General features: G+C 45.5%; 1 protein-coding gene across 2 annotated transcripts in view; it reads left to right on the top strand.

Annotated features, from left to right (window-relative positions):
* The window catches only part of plekhm3 (pleckstrin homology domain containing, family M, member 3), a 110,380-nt gene that overhangs the window by 37,856 nt on the left and 51,540 nt on the right, over nucleotides 1-20,984 (top strand). For both annotated transcript variants that reach the window (XM_080198600.1, XM_080198601.1), the window contains exon 4: nucleotides 17,762-17,907. In XM_080198600.1, coding sequence (XP_080054726.1) covers nucleotides 17,762-17,907 — 146 coding nt within the window. The remainder of the gene's footprint in view (nucleotides 1-17,761; nucleotides 17,908-20,984) is intronic.

Genomic DNA, 20,984 nt, shown 5'->3' with positions numbered 1-20,984 from the left:
AGAGAAAGAGGTAGGTCCATTTAAAAGTCTGATGGCAGCAAGGAACAAAATGTTTTTGAAATGGTTGGTACATATCCTCAGACTTTTGTATCTTTTTCCTGATGGAGGAAGATGGAAGAAAGTATATCTGGGGTGCATGGGGTCCTTGATTTTGCTGGCTCCTTTCCGAGGCAGTGGGAAATGTAGACAGAGTCAATGGGTGAAAGGCTGGTTTGTGTGATGGACTAGGCTTCGTTGATGACCCTTTGTAGTTTTTTTGCAGCCTTAGGTAGAGCAGGAGCCATACCAATCTTTGATACAATGGGAAAGAATGCTTTCTATGGTGCATCTGTAGAAGTTAGTGAGAGTTGTAGTGGACATGCCAAATTTCCTTAGTCTTCTGAGAAAGTAGAGGCATTGATAGGCTTTCTTTACTATAGCATCAGCGTGGAGGGGACCAGGACAGGTTGTTGGTGATCTGGATCTAAAAACCTGAAGCTCACGACTATTTCTACTTCACCCCTATTGATGTGGACAGGGGCATGTTCTCCTTTACGTTTGCTGAAGTTGATGACTATCTCTTTTTTTTGACATTGAGGGAGATATTATTGTTGTCTTATTGATGAGGTGAAATTAGTGCCAAATAAATTAAGTGCTTGTGTTTTACCTTTGAGACAAGGATTCAATTCCAGACCAGACTCCAAGTTTTTACAAGGATCTTGTATGAATTGAGGTTGGGCAGTCTTAATCCAGGTGCATGGGCCCATACTCACAGCACAACATCAGTTTGTCATTCCTGTTGCTATCGGGCAGGAGGCTGGCTGGGGCGTACATCAGCAGTACTGATCTCTTACAGCAGAGGCTGCTGTAGGGAGGCTGGAAGTAAGGTCCCAGAAAAGAGGGAATGCTGTACAGATTGTCACTATGCCTGAATTGTGTGTGTTCATGTCAGAAGGACACTGAGCAGGATATCGTCAGACTTAGAAAACTATTTTAAAAAATTAAGGATTCCCAATTGCTGCTACCTGTCTTTTTTAAAAAGAAGAGAAATGCTAAGCAGTCAAATCGCAACCTTCACCGCCTCAGGGCCAAAACATCTTGCAGCCAATTAAATATTTTTGAAACATAGTCACTGTACAGTGTAGGAGATGTGGCAGACAAATTGCCACAAACAGCAATAAGGTAACCAGACAATGTATTTTTGGGCAATAAATATTGACCTGGACGCGAGTGAGAACTCCCTGCTTTACTTCCCACCGGCACAAGCCTCTTGTGTACAGCTGAGGGGCTGCAAACCCTGTGAAAGATGGCACCACAGACTGTACAGCACTCGCTCTGTACTGCACTGGGAGCTTCAGCTTGGACACTCACGTCTGCAGAGTGGGACTTGACCCAACAGCCTCCTGATTCCTGATTTTGATTTGATTTATTATTGTCACATGTATTGGGATAGAGTGAAAAGTATCGTTTTTTTGCGCTACACAGACAAAGCGTACCATTCATAGAATACATAGGGAAGAAGGAAAGGAGAGGGTGCAGAGTATAGTGTTACAGTAGTCAGAGCTAGGGTGTAGAGAAAGATCAATAAGATTAATATAAGGTAGGTCGATTCAAAAGTCTGATGGCAGCAGGGAAGAAACTGTTCTTGAGTCGGTTGGTACATGTTTTGTATCTTTTTCCTGACGGAAGGAGGTGGAAGGGAGAATGCCCAGTGTGTGTAGGGTCCTTGATTATACTTGCTGCTTTTCTAAACAGGAAGTGTGGACGGAGTCAGTGGATGGGAGGCTGGTTTGAGTGTTGGACTGGGTTACGTTCTCAACCGTTTGTAGTTTCTTGCGGTCTTGCACAGAGTAGGAACTATACTAAACTAATACGTCCGGAAAGGATGCTTTCTGTGGTGCCTTGTACAGAGTCATTGTGGACATGCTGCATTTCCTTAGCTTTCTGAGAAAGTAGAGCCATTGGTGGGATTTCTTAACTATAGTGTCGGTGTGGAGAGAGCAGGACAGGTTGATCTGGATCTCAACCATTTCCACTTCATCCCAGTTGATGTAGACAGGGACATGTTCTCATTTGTGCTTCCTGAAGTTGATGACTATCTCCTTCATTTTGTTGACATTGAGGGAGAGATTATTGTTGCTGCACAAATCACCAGATTCTCTATTTCTTTCCTATACTCTGTCTCGTCATTGTTTGCAATCCGACTCACTACAATGGTGTCATCAGCAAACTTGAAAATCGAGTCGGAGGGGAATTTGGCCACACAGTCATAAGTGTATAAGGAGCATAGTAGGGTGCTGAGGACACAGCCTTGTGAGGCACCAGTGTTGAGGATAATCGTGGAGGTGGTGTCGTTGCATATCCTTACTGTGACAAGATTGTTACCACGGCTGATATACTTTACTGGCATTGCAGTGAGTCTGGGATTGAAGTGAAGGGAGCATGAAAGGAGAAGGAAGCAGAATCTCATTCCTACTCACCATTAATATTAGGGGCAGCACGGTGGCAAAGTGACTAGCAATGCTGCCTCACAGCACCAGAGACCCAGGTTCAGTTCTGGCCTTGGGTCACTGCCTGTGTGGAGTCTGCACATTTTCCCCGTGTCTGCATGGTTTTCCTCCAGGCAGTCCAGTTTCCTCCCACACCCTAAAGATATGCAGGTTAGGCTGATTGGCCATGCTACCTTATGCCTATTGTCAAGGGATTAGCAGGGTAAATATACGGGGTTATGGGAATACGACTGTGGTTGGTGCAGACTTGATGGACTGAATGGCCTCCTCCTGCACTGTAGGGATTCTGTGATCTTCTGGAGTATAAATGGGCCAGAAAATGATTAATCAGCAGGATGGAGTATGGAAAGAAATCCTCTCTTATGGAGTTGATTATTAATACACACTGCTGCAGTTTGTCCATGGATGCAGAGCGTGTGTTAGCTACAATAACCACTTACTTGATGCAGCTGGTTACAGTTTAGACTGGGGAACTGATGGTTCACAGAAAATCAGGAAATCACTCAAAGGTGGAAGTGTTAAGCTCAAGACAGTCCAGCCATTCTCCCTTCTGTTTGATTTTTTTCCTTCTGCACTGCTCGCACATTCTGTACTTCCATACACCTGACGGAACCCGGGCAGGTAACCGCAGCTCTGCTGACCCGAGGTCACAGCCTGAATTCACCCAGCTCACCCCCGTGCCTATTTATCACTTGAACTCACAGCGATTGAACAGAACAGCCCTGTCGCTATTGTGGGTGGATTAAGCACGGAGGGCAGCCAGTTGCGTTGTGTGGGATATTTTTGGGGTGGGGGAGAAAAGAGAGAGAAAAAAAAACAAGTTTTCTTTTAGCAGTAAATTCCTCAGCCCCTCGGCACAGATTCCCGTAATTACTCCCATTGTACCTTTCCTGAATGGTGAATAATACGCCAAAAGCCATGTCTAATTGAGACCTGACTGACCAAACAAATCCTGCATTGTTCGCTTTGACAAATTGAGGCCAGAAAGTGGCAGCGACAGTGCGGAAATTAAAAGAAAGTGCTAGAAAGACCATTAAAGCTACAGTAATAACCCTGTCTCGCTCTGCAAGGCCCGACCTGGCCAATGGATGGTGGAGCTTTTGTTTTTTAAATACATATAATCCCAGCAACGGCACCTCAGGGCCTGTGTTATTTATTTAGTAAAGGCGCTTTAAATTGTAATACAAGATGTGTGGGCCCTGTCCCTGGAAGCTAATTGATTGACGTTTAAATGCTATTAGACGTGTAGAGTGGGAGGATGTGGGCTAGTGTGTTTTCTTTTCTGCTTTTTTTTGTGTGCGTGTCTGTTGAATCGGACTGTCAGGACTTGGGGAGAAGTGGTGAGAGGCCACTGGCGGCAGCGTTTGCAAGCAACGTACACGCTAAGCTAATGTGCATGTGCTTGCTTACTGAATTGAGCAGGCTGGTTTGAATCAGCTGCTCCACCACTGGTCTCTTAATTTACTCACCATACCCTCCAACATTTCAAGTGGCTAATAACAATAGGTGGCCATTCAGCCCCTCAAAACCTGTTCCCACCATTCAGTTAGATTGCGACTGATCTGCACCTACGGGGAGAGGGCGGGAAAGTGGAACTGAGCAGCGACAGATCAGCCATGATCTTATTGAATGGCGGGGCAGGCTCGAAGGGCTAGATGGCCTACTCCTGCTCCTATTTCTTATGTTCTTATTCCGTAACCCCGAACGCTCGCACGTAATAAGGATTCTTCTGTCGATTTCAATTGATTCACTGCCTCAGCTTTTTTGGGGGCGAGTGCTCCAGATTTCCACTACCTTTTGCATGAAGTGTTGCTAAGACATCACTGCCTGGCCTTGAGAAGAGAAAGGGAGTGGGACTCATTAGAAAGTTGTTCCAAAGAGATAGCACAGACATGATGGGATGAATAGGTTCCTCCTCTTGCACTGTATGACTCCGTGATAAGTTCTCATAGAATCCCTGCAGTACAGAAACAGGCCATTCGGCCCATCGAACCTGCACCGACAACATTCCCACCCAGGCCCTATCCTCAACCCCACATAGTTACCCTGACACATTACCCAGATCATTCCACCTAACCTGCACATCTTTGGAGTGTGGGAAGTAACTGAAGCACCCGGAGGAAACCCATACAGACACAGGGAGAAAACCTGCAAATGTCTCACACAGCCGGAATTGAACTTGGGTTCTTGGCGCTGTGAGCAGCAGTGCTAACCACTGTGTTCTGTGCTGAGTTCTGTGTGTGTGTGTTCGCCCAGTGAGCTCCGGATATTTTACAACCTTTAACAGGCTTGTACATTAGCGATAAACTCTGAAAGCCCTGGTGTTAGCTCCGAGCTCCAAAGAACATCTCTAACGTGGTACTTGTCACACCTACTGATTTGCAGCCTCTCAATGGGTGAACTTGGTCGGCCTCACTGCCTCTGAACTGGGGAGTTATAAAAAGATACTTGCCTCTAGTCGCTGAACCAGTGACTCCTGCTGGAAAATGCATGGCCAAGGACAGGGTTAGACTGTAGCCTTCCAATAACTTGGCAGATTCATAAGAAGTTATTGCAGGTGAAAAATGGCCAGAGCAGGATAGAGATTTGAGGGACTTAGCAGCCATTTCCAGCAATACCTCAGAGAGATTTGGCCCCTTTAACCAAGATGAGGAGGCTATTAGCAAAACATTTTTTTAAAGGCAGTGTCCTGTTCCCGCCACAAAATGGTGGCCAGTGGCCATTACTGCCAGTGGAATCCCCCATTGCTCTGTCAAGGATGGATTCGACCCCACGTACGCAGCTTAAAAGACCAGTGCTTGAAATGATTCTGCTGCTCAGTTCCCAGAATATAATTTATAAGAGTCTGTTACTGAGTGCCTTTAAAACTTGAATAACTGGGGGTCTTTTCTGCCTTGACAAAGCAACATATTTAGCTGTTGGTTTGGTTTGATAATTGTGTATTGTGTGAGTGAATGGGACAGTCTGTGTTCCTAATGCCATTCTATATTGCTATGATTCAACTGCCTTTGGGCCCTTTTAAGAGCACTGAAGTGTGACTCCGATATTAACAGTCGCATCTGGGTCCCTTGTCCAATTATTGTGACAAAAGTCGGGTTTTTTTGTTCATGTCTGATTAGAGGTTCTCTCTCGATAAAGCATTCCTTTTTTTTAGTTTATAAGCAGGTTCTGCATTAAAGGGAGGTCCCACCTTCAAAATAATTGCAACCGCTCTGCCGAAAGACTGGCTCAGTGAATTTCATATCCACAAAGAAAATAAGTTACATCAGGTTAGTCAATTACTTGCAGACATTAGATTCGGTGTTTCCTTCATTGACATAAAAACATAGAAAATAGGAGCAGGAGGAGGCCAATCGGTCCTTCTAGCCTGCTCTGCCATTCATTATGATCATGGTTGATCGTCCAACTTAATAAGAACATAACATAAGAACATAAGAAATAGGAGCAGGAGTAGGCCATCTGGCCCTTCGAGCCTGCCCCGCCATTCAATAAGACCATGGCTGATCTGTCGTGGCTCAGTTCCACATTCCCGCCCTCTCCCCATAACCCTTAATCCCCTCTCTTATCAAAAACCCATCAACCCTCTTCTTAAAAATATTTAGCGAGGCAGCCTCCACCACTTCAACAGGCAGAGAATTCCAGAGATTCACCACCCTTTGAGTGAAGAAGTTCTTCCTCAACTCCGTTCTAAACCGCCCCCCCTTTATCTTGAGGCTGTGCCCCCTAGTCCTACTGTCCTTTCTGAGCGGGAAGAGTCTCTCCACCTCTATCCTATCCATCCCATTCATCATCTTATACGACTCAATGAGGTCTCCCTTCATTCTTCTAAACTCTAACGAGTACAAGCCTAGTTTATTCAGCCTCTCCTCATAGCTCAACCCCCTCAACTCCGGCATCAGCCTAGTAAACCTCCTCTGCACTCCCTCCAAGGCCAAAATATCCTTGTGTAAGTACAGCGCCCAAAACTGCGCACAGTACTCCAGCTGCGGCCTCACCAATGCCCTATACAGCCGCAGCAAGCCCTCCCTGCTTTTATATTCAATCCCCCTCGCTATGAAGGCCAGCATCCCATTCGCCTTCCTGACCACCTGCTGCACCTGCAAGCTGGGTTTTTGCGACTCATGCACAAGGACCCCGAGGTCCCTCTGCACCGCCGCCTGCTGCAGTTTTTCTCCACGTAAGTAATAATCCTTCCTACCATTATTCCTACCAAAGTGGACCACCTCGCACTTGCCAACATTAAATTCCATTTGCCATTTCCTGGCCCATTCGCCCAGCCTATCTAGATCCTTCTGTAGACTCTCCCCACCCTCCGCACAATTTGCCTTTCCACCAATTTTGGTGTCATCAGCAAATTTCGACACCCTACACTCAGTTCCCTCCTCCAGATCATCTATATAAATGGTAAATAGCTGAGGCCCCAGCACCGACCCCTGAGGCACTCCACTAGTCACCAACCGCCAATCCGAATAGCACCCATTGACCCCCACTCTCTGCCTCCTATTTGACAACCAGTCCTCTATCCACGCTAACACCCTACCCCCAACTCCATGTCCCCTGACCTTCTGCAATAACCTCTTGTGAGGTACCTTTTAATAACCTGATACTACCTTTCCCCCCACCCTAATCCTTTGATCCCCTTTGCCTCAAGTGGTATATCCAATGGTTTCTTGAAAATATTCAATGTTTTGGCCTCAACTACTTCTGTGGTGACGAATTCCACAGGCTGACCGCTCTCAGGCTGAAGACATTTCTCCACATCTGTCTCCCAAGTGGTCTACTCTGTATCCTCAGACTGTGACCCCTGATTCTGGAAACATCCTTCTTGCATCTACCCTGTCTAGTCCCATTAAAATTTTATAGGTTTCCATGAGGTTCCTCCCTCATTCTTCTAAACTCCAGGGAATGCAATCTTAATTGACTCAAACTCAGTCCACAAATCAACAAACCTTTCCTGCACTCCTTCTAGAGTAAGAACTCAGATAAGGAGACCAAAATTGTACACAATATTCCAGATGTGGCCTCACCAAGGTCCAGTATAATTGCATCAAGCCATCCCCACACCTGTAATCGAATCCCCTCTCTATTCATGCCAACAGACCGTTTGCCTTTTTTATTGCCTGCTGCACCAGCATGCTTACCTTCAGTGACTGGTGTACGAGAACACCCAGTCTTGTTGCACATTCCCCTCTCCTAATTCATGGCCATTCAGACAGGAATCTGCCTTCCCGGTTTTGCTACCAAAGTGGATAACCTCACATTTATCCGAATTATACTGCACCTGCCAGTCATTTGCCCACTCACCTGACTTGTCCAAATCACACTGAAGCATCTCTGCATCTTCCTCACAGCTCATCCTTCCACCCAGCTTTGTATCATCTGCAAATTTGAAGATATTATGTTTATTTCTCTCATCAAAATCATTAATATACGCAAGAATAGCTGGGGTCCCAGCATTAGTCCCTGCAGTGCCCCACTAGTCACTGCCTGCCCCTGTCGTCACCTTCACTGATATTCAGAGCAGGAACTGGCTTGAGAGTGCCACACTCACTCCTGGAGGATCCCTGCAAAGTCCGCCTCTTCCTATCCTGCCTGATGGCTACCCAGTTACCATTCCCTTGAACTCCCTGTAGCTGCTGTGTGTTCTAAGAATCTCTCGAATAGCTATAATAAGCAAAACACTGCAGATGCTGGAATTTGAAACAAGAACAATGAGAGAGACAATGCTGGAAAAACTCAGCAGGTCTGGCAGCGCCTGTAGAGAGAGAAAGCAAAGTTAATGTCTCAAGTCCATTGGCTCTCCATCAGAGTTTCTCAGACTTCTATCTACTCTGCAGTGACTACACCCACTCAAGTTCGGAAGCCCTGAGTTCGAGTTCAAGTTCAAGCAACTGGAGACATGGGCTGGAATTGTACCGTCTCACCCGCCCATGGGAATCGGAAAAGGCGAGGGGCAGACCATGGAAAGGTCTGTTGACCTCGGGCAGGATTTTATGGTTTCAGGAAGAGTGAGGCCGTAAATTCCCACCTGTGGAGTCACAACGGCACAAAGGAGACCATTCAGCCTATCAAATCCATGCTGGCTCATTCTAGAGCAATGCAGTCAGTCCCACTTCCATTGCACTATTGCTGCAGCTCTGCTTATTTCCCTTGAGTGAAAATCTAATTCCCACACGTGGCTATCCAGAACACCTGGAGCGTGGCACAAGTGACTGCAAGTAACACGGTGTTGGATTGGGATGTCAACTCGACTCAGAGGTGTGTCGCCAATAATGAGTGTTCGTAATTCTATGATGGATAATTGCTGGGAGTAGGATGAGATTATGTAGTGTCCATGAGCTAGCCTTTAATACACATGAACATCTGCAATATTTGCCAAAATGTTTCGTATCCACTGGAATTCCGTAGTGTGTAATTAAATGTAAAATGGTGTATGTATTGCAGTTCCATAATACAATAAAATCTATTTATTATTCACAGTCAGGCTTACAGTAACACTGCAATGAAGTTACTGTGAAAATCCCCTAGTTGCCACACTCCTGTTCGGGTTCACTGAGGGAGAATTGAGCATGGCCAATGTACCTAACCAGTGCACCTTTGCGAACTGTGGGAGGAAACCAGAGCACCTGGAGAAAACCCACGCAGACATGGGAAGAATGTGCAAACTCCACCCAAGCCGGCTCCCTGGCGCTGTGAGGCAGCAGTGCTAACCACTGTGCCACCATGCTGCCCTCAATATGGATGGGGGGTGATTTGTCTTCTGAGGCATTTTATTTTACCTAGTGGAGGTAACTTAATACTTTGGAATTTTCTATTGTGGCAGCAAGAAGATGTCTGCAAAGAGACTGTAATATTTTCACTCATTTTTATTACTCCCCATTTAATATCCCCTACGCCCCCCCCACCCCAAAAAACCTCTCGATGATGCTTCAGTGTTTGGAGAGAGAGCACTATGGAGAAATGCGAGAGAGGGATGAGAGAAAGCCAACTCTCCTCCAATGATGTAACTGTGAAGGATCCAAGGTTAACAAATTTCCCTTTGAAGCCAGTGTGTTGCAAAATGAAGCTTTAAACGAATAAAGCTTTGTCCTAATTCTTTCTCTCGCATCCCATCCCACCCCACCCCCCCATCACCCTCTCTCCCACTCCCTTGTTTTTCAGTTCGCTTGAATGTCCTATTCTTCAGCACTAATCAAACTCTGACCCTGGGAAGTATAACAAAGAGCTGTATGGTCTGGGCAGGGAGTGCACACTCTCCAGCCTCTTCACTGTAGGTAGACTGTCTTCCTGTTGGTGAGGTCCTGAAACTTCCCATTCATGTAACAAACGGGGCTAATTAGTGCCCGAGAGTGAATACATTTCTCATCGCGCATTGCTTTTGAATGCAACATCAAAGGAACAACTTCCTTTTGTGGTTTCTTTCCCCCCCCCCACTTCTATTCCAAGATCTATGTAAATAAGTAGTTGTATAATACAATTCAGAGACATGGTGGTACCAAAAAAAAACTTATCCGCACTATTCAAGTACTGTGATGCATGGGGTAGAATGCTGAATAGAGCAGCCGCTGCTGAGACCCAGTACATGTGCCTCCTCGATCGCTCGAGACGGAATGAGTAGCGCTCCACGTCTTGTCAAAAGGAATCCTGCAACATCTGTGTTAGTCGAAGCAAAACAATCCCAAAAACTCACCAAAGGTGAAGTGGTGACCGGGTTGCTGGTGAGGTGAGGTGGAGGGGCTGTTCCCTGAGGCATCACGGGGCAGCTCTCTCCTATCCACTCAAAGAACAATGCCACTGCAGAATAGCTGAAGAGCAGGCGTCTGGAGTTGGCAGCTGGCTGTTCCAGGCTGTAGGGTGATCTGTATTGAATAAGGACCATGATGGTCATCAGCACCTTCCGACTGACAAATTCCAACGTTACTTTCAACCGCATGCGGGGCAACAAGTAGCTCACACTGCTACCTCGCAGCGCCAGGGACCCGGGTTCAATTCGCGGCTTGGGTCACTGTCTGTGTCGAGTTTGCACATTCTCCCCATGTCTGCATGGGTTTCCTCCACGTACTCTGGTTTCCTCCCACAGTCCAAAGATGTGTGGATTAGATTGATTGGCCATGCTAAATTGCCCCTTAGCGTTGGGGAATTAGCTAAGGTAAATGCATAGGGTTACAGGGATAGGGTCTCGGTGGGATTGTGGCTGGTGCAGACTCGGTGGGCCAAATGGTGCTATGACATAGTCTCAGCGTCTCAGTTAGAATTCAAGTCATATCTGTACATTTATCTGCTGAAGATTAGTTGTACTTTTAGCAATAATTGAAGCTATTAAATGCACGGGGCAGGATTTTCCACCCGCGCTTGCCCCAAAACTGGAAAATCCTGCCCAGATCAACGGTCCACTCCATGGTCCACGCCCATCGAATCACAGAGTTTTGCAGCACGGTCCATCGTATCTGCAGTGGCCATCCAACATGGAATAACATAGAATCCCTATAGCATAATAGAAGGCCATCCAGCGCGAGCCCTATAACCCCACGTTTTTACGCCGATTAATCCTTCCCTGACTAAGAGCCAATCCACCTAACCTCCACATCTTTGGAGTTTGGGAGGAAATTGATGCACCCAAAAGACCCCGCTCCCCCACCCCCCCGGTGGACGGTGGTCACACTTTTTAACGTTGGATCCAAAGGATGACGCTTTCAACTATGCAGCATTCCCTCACTACTTCCCAGGGAGCTGAGGTTCTGCACTTCAGCAAAGCACAGAGGAATCAGATTTGAGATCATTGGTAAAAGCGCCTGAAGCAAGATGAGTAGTTCATTAGTATAGTTGTAGTGATCTGGAATGCATGGTCTGAACGGCTGGTAGAAGCAGATTGAATATTAACTGTCAAAGGGAAATTGGATATGCACTAACTCCATGCTTAAGGTCATTATTTTGTTTTAAAGTTATCTATATTTTAGGGCCACTTTTCCCATTTGCTTTTTTTTTTGTTTTTGCATTGTTTTTGTGCGTTGTTGGTGTCAGAATTGCATCTTGCCATCTTAGATATGGATGGCACAGTGGTTAGCACTGCTGCCTCTCAGTGCCAGGGACTTGGGTACAATTCTGGCCTTGGGTGACTGTCAGTGTCAAGTTTGCATGTTCTCCCCTGTGAATCGGGGGAATTAGCAGGGTAACTACCTGGGGTTCCAGGCATAGGACCTGTGTGGGATTGTTGTCGGTGCAGGCTTGATGGGCTGAATGGATTCTGTAGGGATTCTATCTGCGTACCAAATCCTATCAGCTTGAATCTGTGGAAATCCAGGCAACCCATAAGGGGCGGCACGGTGGCACAATGGTTAGCACAGCTGCCTCACAGTGCCAGTGACCTAGGTTCAGTTCCCACCTTGGGTCATTGTCTGTGTCGGGCTTGCATGTTCCCCCCATGTCTGCGTGGGTTTCCTCCAGGTGCTCCAGTTTCCCCCACAGTCCAAAGCCTTGCAGGTTAGCTTGATTGGCCGTGTTAAATTTCAGGGGGATTAGCAGAATAAATATGTGGGTGATAGGGCCTGGCTGGGATTGTGGTTGGCGCAGACTCAAAAGGCTGAATGGTCTCCTTCTGCAGTGTAGGGATTTTATGATCTGAAGGTGATTGAAGGGCTTGGGTAGCCATCTGTGACACTGTGTTTTCTTTAAAGGGGGAAGAATGCTCGGGGAAAAAATCCAGATATCCTAAGTGCTATTATTATGGTTTTTTTAATACTTTCCACACTAATGCTTTCCACTTCTAATGCTTTCCACACCTGTATTTCAGATCATTGGAACAACCAACTTCAATGTGTAGAGATAAAAGAGGTGAAAATGTAATGCATTTCGTGATTGATAGGTTAACAAATGATTTTTTAAAAATGTGCTTCGCTGACTGGCAGAGCTGCAGGAGAAAGCATTTGGGGGACAAAGATTCTGAAGTTTAGAGGAAAATAGAGCAAAGATTTTCTGTGGGGAAATGGTCAGAGGACTTGACTCAGAAGCATCTCCCCCGCTTCTAATCATAGAATAATCAAACTGCGTGGCTCAGAAGGCAGCTGTTCAGCCTTGCATGCCTATGCCGGTTTTTTGGAATGCTGTAGCTATCAAGTAGTCCTGTTCCCTTGCTCATTGTCCTTAATCCTACAAAGTTTTCAATTTATACAATTTAGTGATTTCATTATTTATTTATTCATTCATGGGACATGGGTGTCACTCGCTCGTCAGCATTTATTACCCACCCCTAGTAGCCCTTGAAACTGAGTGGCTTGCTAGGCCAAGAACTCACCTGAAGAAGGAGCGACACTCTGAAAGCTTGTGCTACCAAATGAACCTGTCGGACTTTACCCTGGTGTTGTGAGTCTTCTTACTGTGCTTACCCCAGTCCAATGCCAGCATCTCCACATCATTGCTAAGCCAATTCAGAGGGCAGTTGAGAGTCAACCATATTGCTATGCCTCTGGAGTCACATGTAGGCCAGACCAGGTAAGGGCAGCAGATTTCCTTCTGTAAAGGACATTGGTGAACCATATGAGTTTTTCTGACAATGGTTTCATCATTATCAGCAGATTCTTAATTCCAAATATTTTTTATTGAATTCACCTTCCACCATCTGCCATGGCGGGATCCAAACCAAGGTCCCCAGAATGTCCACTGAGTTTCTGGATTAATAGTCTAGCGATAATCTCACTCAGTCATTGCCTCCCCTGAAGTTGTCTCACATGAAGTTGCAATTCTCAAGCGTGCTACTGCAACTTCAATTGACTTTAATTACAATCATTTACACAGTGTTATGGGACATGAACAGGAGAATAGTATAATTGGATACCTCTTTCAAAGCTGGGACAGGCATCAAGGACCCAGTGGTCTCCTTTGCATGCTTCTATGAAATCTGTAGACCAAACCTAGCACAAGAAGCTTACTAAACTGGGTTAGCACTGCTGCCTCACAGCGCCAGGGACCCAGGTTTAATTCCAGACTTGGGTCACTGTGTGAAGTCTGCACATTCTCCACATGTCTGCGTGGTTTTCCTCCAGGTGCTCCGGTTTCCTCCCAAAGTCCAAAGATGTGTGGATTAGGCTGATTGGCCGCGCTAAATTGATCCTAGTGTCGGGGGATTAGGGGGGAAATTATGTGGGGTTACAGGGATTGGGCTTGAGTGGGATTGTTGTCAGTGGAGACAAGATGGGCCGAATGGCCTCCTTCTGCACTGTAGGGATTCTATGATTCTATGTGATGGGCTTTCAGAGCAGGAGAAATCCCCATGTGAGAAACTGCATTATGTGCCAGTTTGCACCTCTGCCCTCCAGTGGCCTATAAGTTACCCTTCTTCCTCCACCTCCACCCAAACAACATTGCTTGGCATTGTTGACCTTTCCACAAAATCAGCTCTGCCCTGTCCTCGTCCACTGACCGGCAAGAGGACCCTGGGTAGCAGCCAAAAATGGTGGGAAGTGGCTGCATGGTTTGTTTTATTTTCGTTTCCCTACCTAGCCCAGGGTAACAATTGGGTAGGGAGCTGAAGCTCGTCTGTTCCGACCTGCCAGTTGCTATCACAGCTGCAAGCAGCTACCTCAGCACCACCTTGAAGCCTTTGTCTGTTAAACAGTGAAACAGTATCTCTAGCATCTACTTTCAGTAGCGCTTGATTACTCTCTGTATTGGGGGCCCAGTTTTATTTCTATTATTCTGTCGTTGCTGTGACAACGGACAATGTATGTTTTTGCTTTGCTTATTTTCTTTGCACTGGCAAAGTTGAGTCAGCCAAAGAGGCGGGGTGGCTTGTTTTTTGGACGTGCAGTCATCCCTTACGACTTGGGCTGGTGATGCTGTTTGCACGTCACACAGGTATTCCACTCAGGTGCTTTCTACCTGGCTGTAGCACAAAGCACTGAAGAGCTAAGGAGAGACACTGTGACAAAGAGAGAATGGCCCTGGGGTCATCTGTCATAGCCCAAAAGCTGAAATGTTGTGGATACGTTCCCACACCATTGTGCTCACTGACATCAGTGTTTCTTCCTTTTCCTCCTGAAATCGGTCACCTCATGTTTGGGTATAATTCCACACACACCCAAGTGACTTATGTTGTCTCACCTAGAGGACCTGTATTCACATCCAAGCCTTAATGGGGAATGTTACTGTGCTGTTCTCCACAGGAGGCAATGCAACTTTTTAAAGGTTCGTTCTTGGGTGGGGTGGGTGTCACTAACAAGGCTAGCCATCAATAATCACTCTGAATTGCCCTTCAGAAGGTGGTAGTGAGCTACCCTCTTGAGCAGCTATAGTCCATGTGGATACAGCTGCTGTCAGAGAGGGAGTTCCAGGATTTTGACCCAGAGACAGTCAAGCAAGGGCAGTACAGTTCCTAATCAGAATGATACGCGCCTTGGAGGAGAACATGCATCTGCTTTCCCTTGTTTGAGTTGTAGAGGAGGTAGCAGGTTTGGAAGGTACTATTTAAGTGGTAAGTTGTTCTCTCTCTCTCTCGCATATCTTCACATCCATACTGTTATTTTATTCTTTGGGGAATAGTGGGAGAAGCGGTGGAAGCATTTCTGAGCTAATTATCAGCCCATTGCACCGCACTGAACACTCTTGCTATGGTCAACACTCCTGGCGTTGGATTCAAGCCCGGAGTTTCTGGTCCAGTGGTAGGAATGTTACCACTACACGTTTCCACTGCGCCACAAGTCCTCCTGGTAAGTTGCTGCAGTGCGTCTTGTATAGGGTGCACACTGTTGCCACAGTGTAGTAGTAATTGTGTGCACTCCTGAACTTCAAGTGTTGTTGGAGCCACACTCATCCAGAGCCCAGCCTTGCCCTCTAACCTCCAGCCCAGGGTCACTGGCAACAGCTTAGAGGGGAACAGGAACCCTTTCTTTCCCGTAAGCTAAACAGCACTGAAATTAAAACCAGGAAAATGGTGCAAAATACTCAGCAGGTCAGGCAGCGTCTGTGGAACAAGAAACAGAGTTAATGCTTCCCGACGATGGAGTGTTCAGAGATCAATTGTAGCTCCTTTGCGCGGGTGCTCATGCATGCAGTGAAACATTTCCATTCTCGTCGACAGATGACGGAAGTGGAAACAGTGATTTGCAAGGTAATCTTTGATAAGGACACTTCCCTGTTCATTCATCTGTAGCCCAGATGTGTGAAACGGCCACGTGTTTTTAAGTTTATGTTACTTAAAGCAGGGAATTGATCGCTGAGCCTTGGGCGATTGCTCTCAATTTCTGTCTCAGTGCTGGTGAGGACAAGGAGAAAAATCAATGCAGATTTCCCAACTCTGAATGTGGAAATGTGCAAATGTGAAGGTGTCATATCTGCACACAATTGGATTAAGCCATGGGGCAGCCTTGGGCTGTGTTCTTTCTGGACTTCCACTGTCCAAAGATGGTTAGGTTGAATGATCTTGCTAAATTGACCCTAGTGCCAGTAGGATTAGAGGTTAAATGTGTGGGGTTACAGGAATAGGGCCTGGGTGGGATTGTGGTCGGTGCAGACTCGATGGGCCGAATTACCTCCTCCTGTACTATAGAGATTCTATGATTCTAATCTATATGAGACATGTGTTCACTTGTGGCCAAGGTGAGACCTGCGGTTAACATTGAGGGTCCCACTGCACTTTATTTATTTTGGAACAGGGAAGCTCTCCAGTGATGTGATTGTTTCTTTGGAATCTTCTCTGCTAGTGCAGCCTTTCACAAAACTATCTTCACAGCGACTATGTAGAGCTCTGCTGCACTCACTGTGTTCACTTCACTTCTATTCCACATGAAGACGGCTGCTGCTGGCTTTTGTTGGGCACTGTTATTGGAATGGTAATGATTGGAATTGGGCTGGTGAAGGAGGTGAACTGCTAGTTAGTGAGATGTTACTGTGGTAATGGTTGATGGGGATATCCGATGGCAGGTTGGCCTTTCATATTTGGGATCCAGATAGCAAGGACTACTGAACCTGTCTATTAACTGAGAATGGACAGTGCAAATCCAGTTCCAAATGGACATTCATGGACAACACAAAAACTATTCCCAATCTGGTGCTTTTTGGTAATGGCACTCAGACCGATCATTGCAGGAATCAGTGAAAAGCACCGTTCCAACTTGGGGAACACTTACTTGAGGCACAATAGACTGAATGTTGCACTTTTTGCTAGATGTAGATGATGGCAACCCATAATAGCAAGAGATCCATTCCAAATATCCTCGCGTCCACCCCTCCCTCAACCTCCAGCAGCAACATCTGCTCCATTTACAAAACAAGTGGAAATGCCAGAATATGTATCAGTAAATCTGGAGTAATAAGATGCAAATCTCCTTTCATATGTTACATTCACAGAGCACTGGGTGAAACTGTCGCTGTAATTTCCTTAAAATTGCATTATATCTGCTTTTTATTTGTAAAATCATGTTGGGTAACTTACTCCCCTATATTTAGAATATGTGCACCCATTTTCATTTGATTATTTGTCATGTGTATTGAGATGCAGTGAAAAGTATTGTTTCTTGCACGCTACACAGACAAAGCATACTGTTCATAGAGTACACGGGGAGAAAGAAAGGAGGGGGTGCAGAGTGTAGTGTTATAGTCACAGCTAGGGTGTAGAGAAAGATTAGCTTAATATATGACAGGTCCATTCAAAAGTCTGACAGCAGCAGGGAGGAAGCTGTTCTTAGTTGGTACGTGATCTCAGACTTTTGTATCTTTTCCCAACGAATGAGAGTATGTCCAAGGTGCATGGAGTCCTTGATTATGCTGCTTGCTTTTCTGAGGCAGTGGGAAGTGTAGATGGAGTCAATGGATGGGAGACTGGTTCGCGTGACGGATTGGGCTACATTCACAATCCTTTGTAGTTTCCTGGAGTTAGTTCTTTGAATAGTCAACAATGATATTTAATTTGTGGTCACCCAAGGCCAAATGGACTGCACTCTCGCCATGAGTCAGAGTGTTGAGTGTGTTCAGATCCCACTCCAGGGAACTGAGCGCAAAATCTAGACTGGTGCTTCACTGTAGTTTTGAGTGTCAGACAAGCTTTGTTTTGAATGAGACGTTAAATTTCAGCCCTGACATAAAACAATCCGTAGCATTATTTTGGATAAACACTGGCGAGTTTTCCCCCAGGTCTTGTGTAGCCCGCAATCAGCACTACTGGAATAGATTATTTGCTTGTTATCTCAGTGCTGTTTATGGGAGTGCACGCGTTGTATATTGTGTTCTCTGCCTTTCATTCTTGCCTTTACAATTCCAAGAATTTTATATTTTTTTAATAGGATGTCAGCGACCGGTGGGACTGTCCTATGGGAGTGCAAAGGTGTGTGCCTATAGTGGCTGGTACTATTGCCAAACATGTCATGTGGACGATGTGTTTCTGATCCCTGCTCGACTGGTTCACAACTGGGACACTGCGAAGCACAAGGTGTGTTACTCCTCTACAACTGCTTGCAAGCAGCAGCTGCAACTTGCATTTGTATAGCGCCTTTAAAAGTGTAAAACATGCTGAGGTGGCCCATAGTTGTGATATCGGCCAAAAACCCAACATCAAGCCACACAAGGAGATATTCCACCCAAGCAAACAAAGGTTTGGGTAAAGTGACAGGTTTGGAGAAGCATCTTAAAGGTGCAGAGAGGTTTCGGGAGGGAGTTCCGCAGCTTAGCACCAAAGCAGCTGAAAGTACGGCTGCCGCTTGTGAAATGTTGGATGTTGTGGGATACACAAGAGGCTAGTGTTGGTGGAGCACAGACAATTGGGTGGGTTGTAGGGCTGAGGGTTGCTGCAGAGAAGTCATGCTGGGGTTTGGAAATAAGGATAAAGGATGGTATTAGGGACCAGATCAGAAACTCCAATGTATTTTATAAAGTTAGTCTAAACCCCAGCATTTACATTTGTTGTTGGCATGATGGCGAGCATAAGGTATTTCACTCCAGGTATGATTCAAGTGACCCACTGGGAAGCTTTTACTTAAACAAACTTTATTTAAGAACACAGAATATAACAGAACAGATCGGCATAACTTTTACCAATTAAAATACTTAATTATGACAAAGTATGATTCTTAACTGTGAGCTATCTGTTTCAATTTAGCAGTAGTCCCACACATAGACATAGATCTCTTCTTTAGAGCCAGTTAGCATGGAAAGCTTTTTACGTGGGTACTAAATTTTCAGCCTTTGACATTTCTGGAAGTGATCCAGATAGATACCTGTCTTCTAATTCACTCACCCGCAAAAAGTAGAATCTTAGAGAAAAGGATTATTTCTTGGCAGATTCCAGTCTTTAGTCTTCAAAGAGGGGAAGGGAGAGGCACTTCTTCTCCCACAAAACAGACTGAATTTGAGTTCTTTGTGTAAAACTAGCTGTATGCAGTCACATGACCTTACCTGTCAGTCAACCTAATCAAGCCCCACTCTGCAATATCCCAAGGGAAAACACAAAACTACAAAACCTTACATTAATTCAGATCAAGACAAATATTGCATCAATTAAGATCAATTATGTTGCTGCAGTAACAATACAGTGCTTTTGGATCCAGACAAAATGGCGCTGATAAAAGGGACTAGTAAACACATTCAGCACAGAAACATGATTAAAATACATTCCTTAAAGATACAGCATTGTCACCATTAGAATTTGAAAATGGAAGTGTTGCTGGACTAGAAGCCAGTGCAGGTCAGCAGGCATCTGAGGGAATGTGACTGAGGCATGCTATAGTGAGAAAGCTGCCAACTTTGTCAATTCATGAGGGAACAGGCATATATTTTTGTGGCTGGTCTTATTTTTCTGTACGCTTCCCAGTGCCTCTCTTGTTTTTATAGGTGATCCAACAAAAACCCCTGGAGCCAGTGGCCTATATTTGGGGCCACTGTTGTTTGTCATTTTTATAGATGACCTGGATAAGGGCATAGAAGGATGGGGTAGTAAATTTGCGGATGACACTAAAGTTGGAGTTGTGGACAGTGTGGAAGGATGTTGCAGGTTACAGTGAGACATAGATAAGCTGCAGAGCTGGGCTGAGAGATGACAAATGGAGTTTAATGCGAAAAAGTGTGAGGTGATTTGGAAGGAGTAACATGAATACAGAGTACTGTGCTAATGGTAAGTTATTTGCTAGTGTGGTTGAGCAAAGAGATCTCGGTGTCCATGTGCTCAATGAAGAAAATCCCCTAGTCGACACAATCCAACACCTGGTCGGATACACCGAGGGAGAATTTTGCACGGCCAGTGCAGGTAATCAGCATGACTTTCAGACTGTGGAAGGAAACCAGAGTACCCAGAGGAAACCCATCCAGACACGGGGAGTCACCTCATAACCTTCTCTCTAACGAGAGTTGGTACCCAGGTTGATAGGATTGTTAAGAAGGCGTATGGTGTGTTAGCTTTTATTGGTAGAGGGATTGAGTCTAGGAGCCATGAGATCATGTTGCAGCTGCACTTGGAGTATTGCGTCCAGTTCTGGTTGCTGCACTATAGGAAGGATGTGGAAGCATTGGAAAGGGTGCAGAGGAGATTTCCCAGGATGTTGCCTGGTATGGTGGGAAGGTCTTATGAAGAAAGGCTGAGGAACTTGAGGCTGTTTTAGTTAGAGAGAAGGAGGTTAAGAGGTGACTTAATAGAGGCATATAAAGTGATTAGGGGGTTAGATAGGGTGGACAGTGAGAGCCTTTTTCCTTGGGTGGAGATGACTAGCACAAGGGGACATAACTTCAAATTGAGGGGTGATCGATATAGAACACATGTCAAGAGGTAGGTTCTTTGCTCAGAGAGTAGTAAGAGTGGAATGCCCTGCCTGCAACAGTAGTGGATTCGCTAACATTAAGGGCATTTAAATGGTTGTTGGATAAATATATGGATGATATTGCAATAGTGTGGGTTAGATGGGCATTACATTGGTTTCACAGGTTGGTGCAACATCGAGGGCTGAAGGGCCTGTACTGAACTGTAATGTTCTATGTTCTACATCCTGGAGTTTTAACACACGTAGCTGCAAGAGGGCTGGCACTGTGATTAGCTCTGCTGCTTCTCAGAGCCATTGACCCGGGTTCAATTTCTGGCTTGGGTCATTGTCTGCACATTTTCCCCATGTCTAGATGGGTTTCCTTTTGGTACTGCGGTTTCCTCCCACAGTCTGAAAGTCGTGCTGATTAACTGCATTGGCCATGCTAAATTCTCCCTCAGTGTATCCGAACAGGCATCAGATTGTGTCGACTAGGGGATTTTCATGGTAACTTAATTGTGGTGTTAACTTGTGACACTAACAAAATAAATTAAAATTTTGTCCCATGAACCTCTCCTTAAAACCTGCTGTTCATTACCTGAACGAATCTGACACGGTATAGTTATTGTCAGATACCACTCCCGTGAAGTATTTTGCTTTACTATGTTGAAGGTTGTAAACAAATGAAAGCTGTCATTGTTGGTAGCAGTTGAGAGTGAAAACCTTTCCTAATTTTGTCTTTTGCCTCCCTGGAAGCAACAAGACTAATTTCCATTCCTTT

This window comes from Carcharhinus amblyrhynchos, chromosome 11 (genome assembly GCF_965287045.1).
Source record: "Carcharhinus amblyrhynchos chromosome 11, sCarAmb.v2.hapA, whole genome shotgun sequence".
NCBI classification, from domain to species: Eukaryota; Metazoa; Chordata; class Chondrichthyes; order Carcharhiniformes; family Carcharhinidae; genus Carcharhinus; species Carcharhinus amblyrhynchos.
The sequence above is the reverse complement of the archived record's forward strand: the minus strand, read 5'-3'. Positions and strand labels throughout refer to the sequence as shown.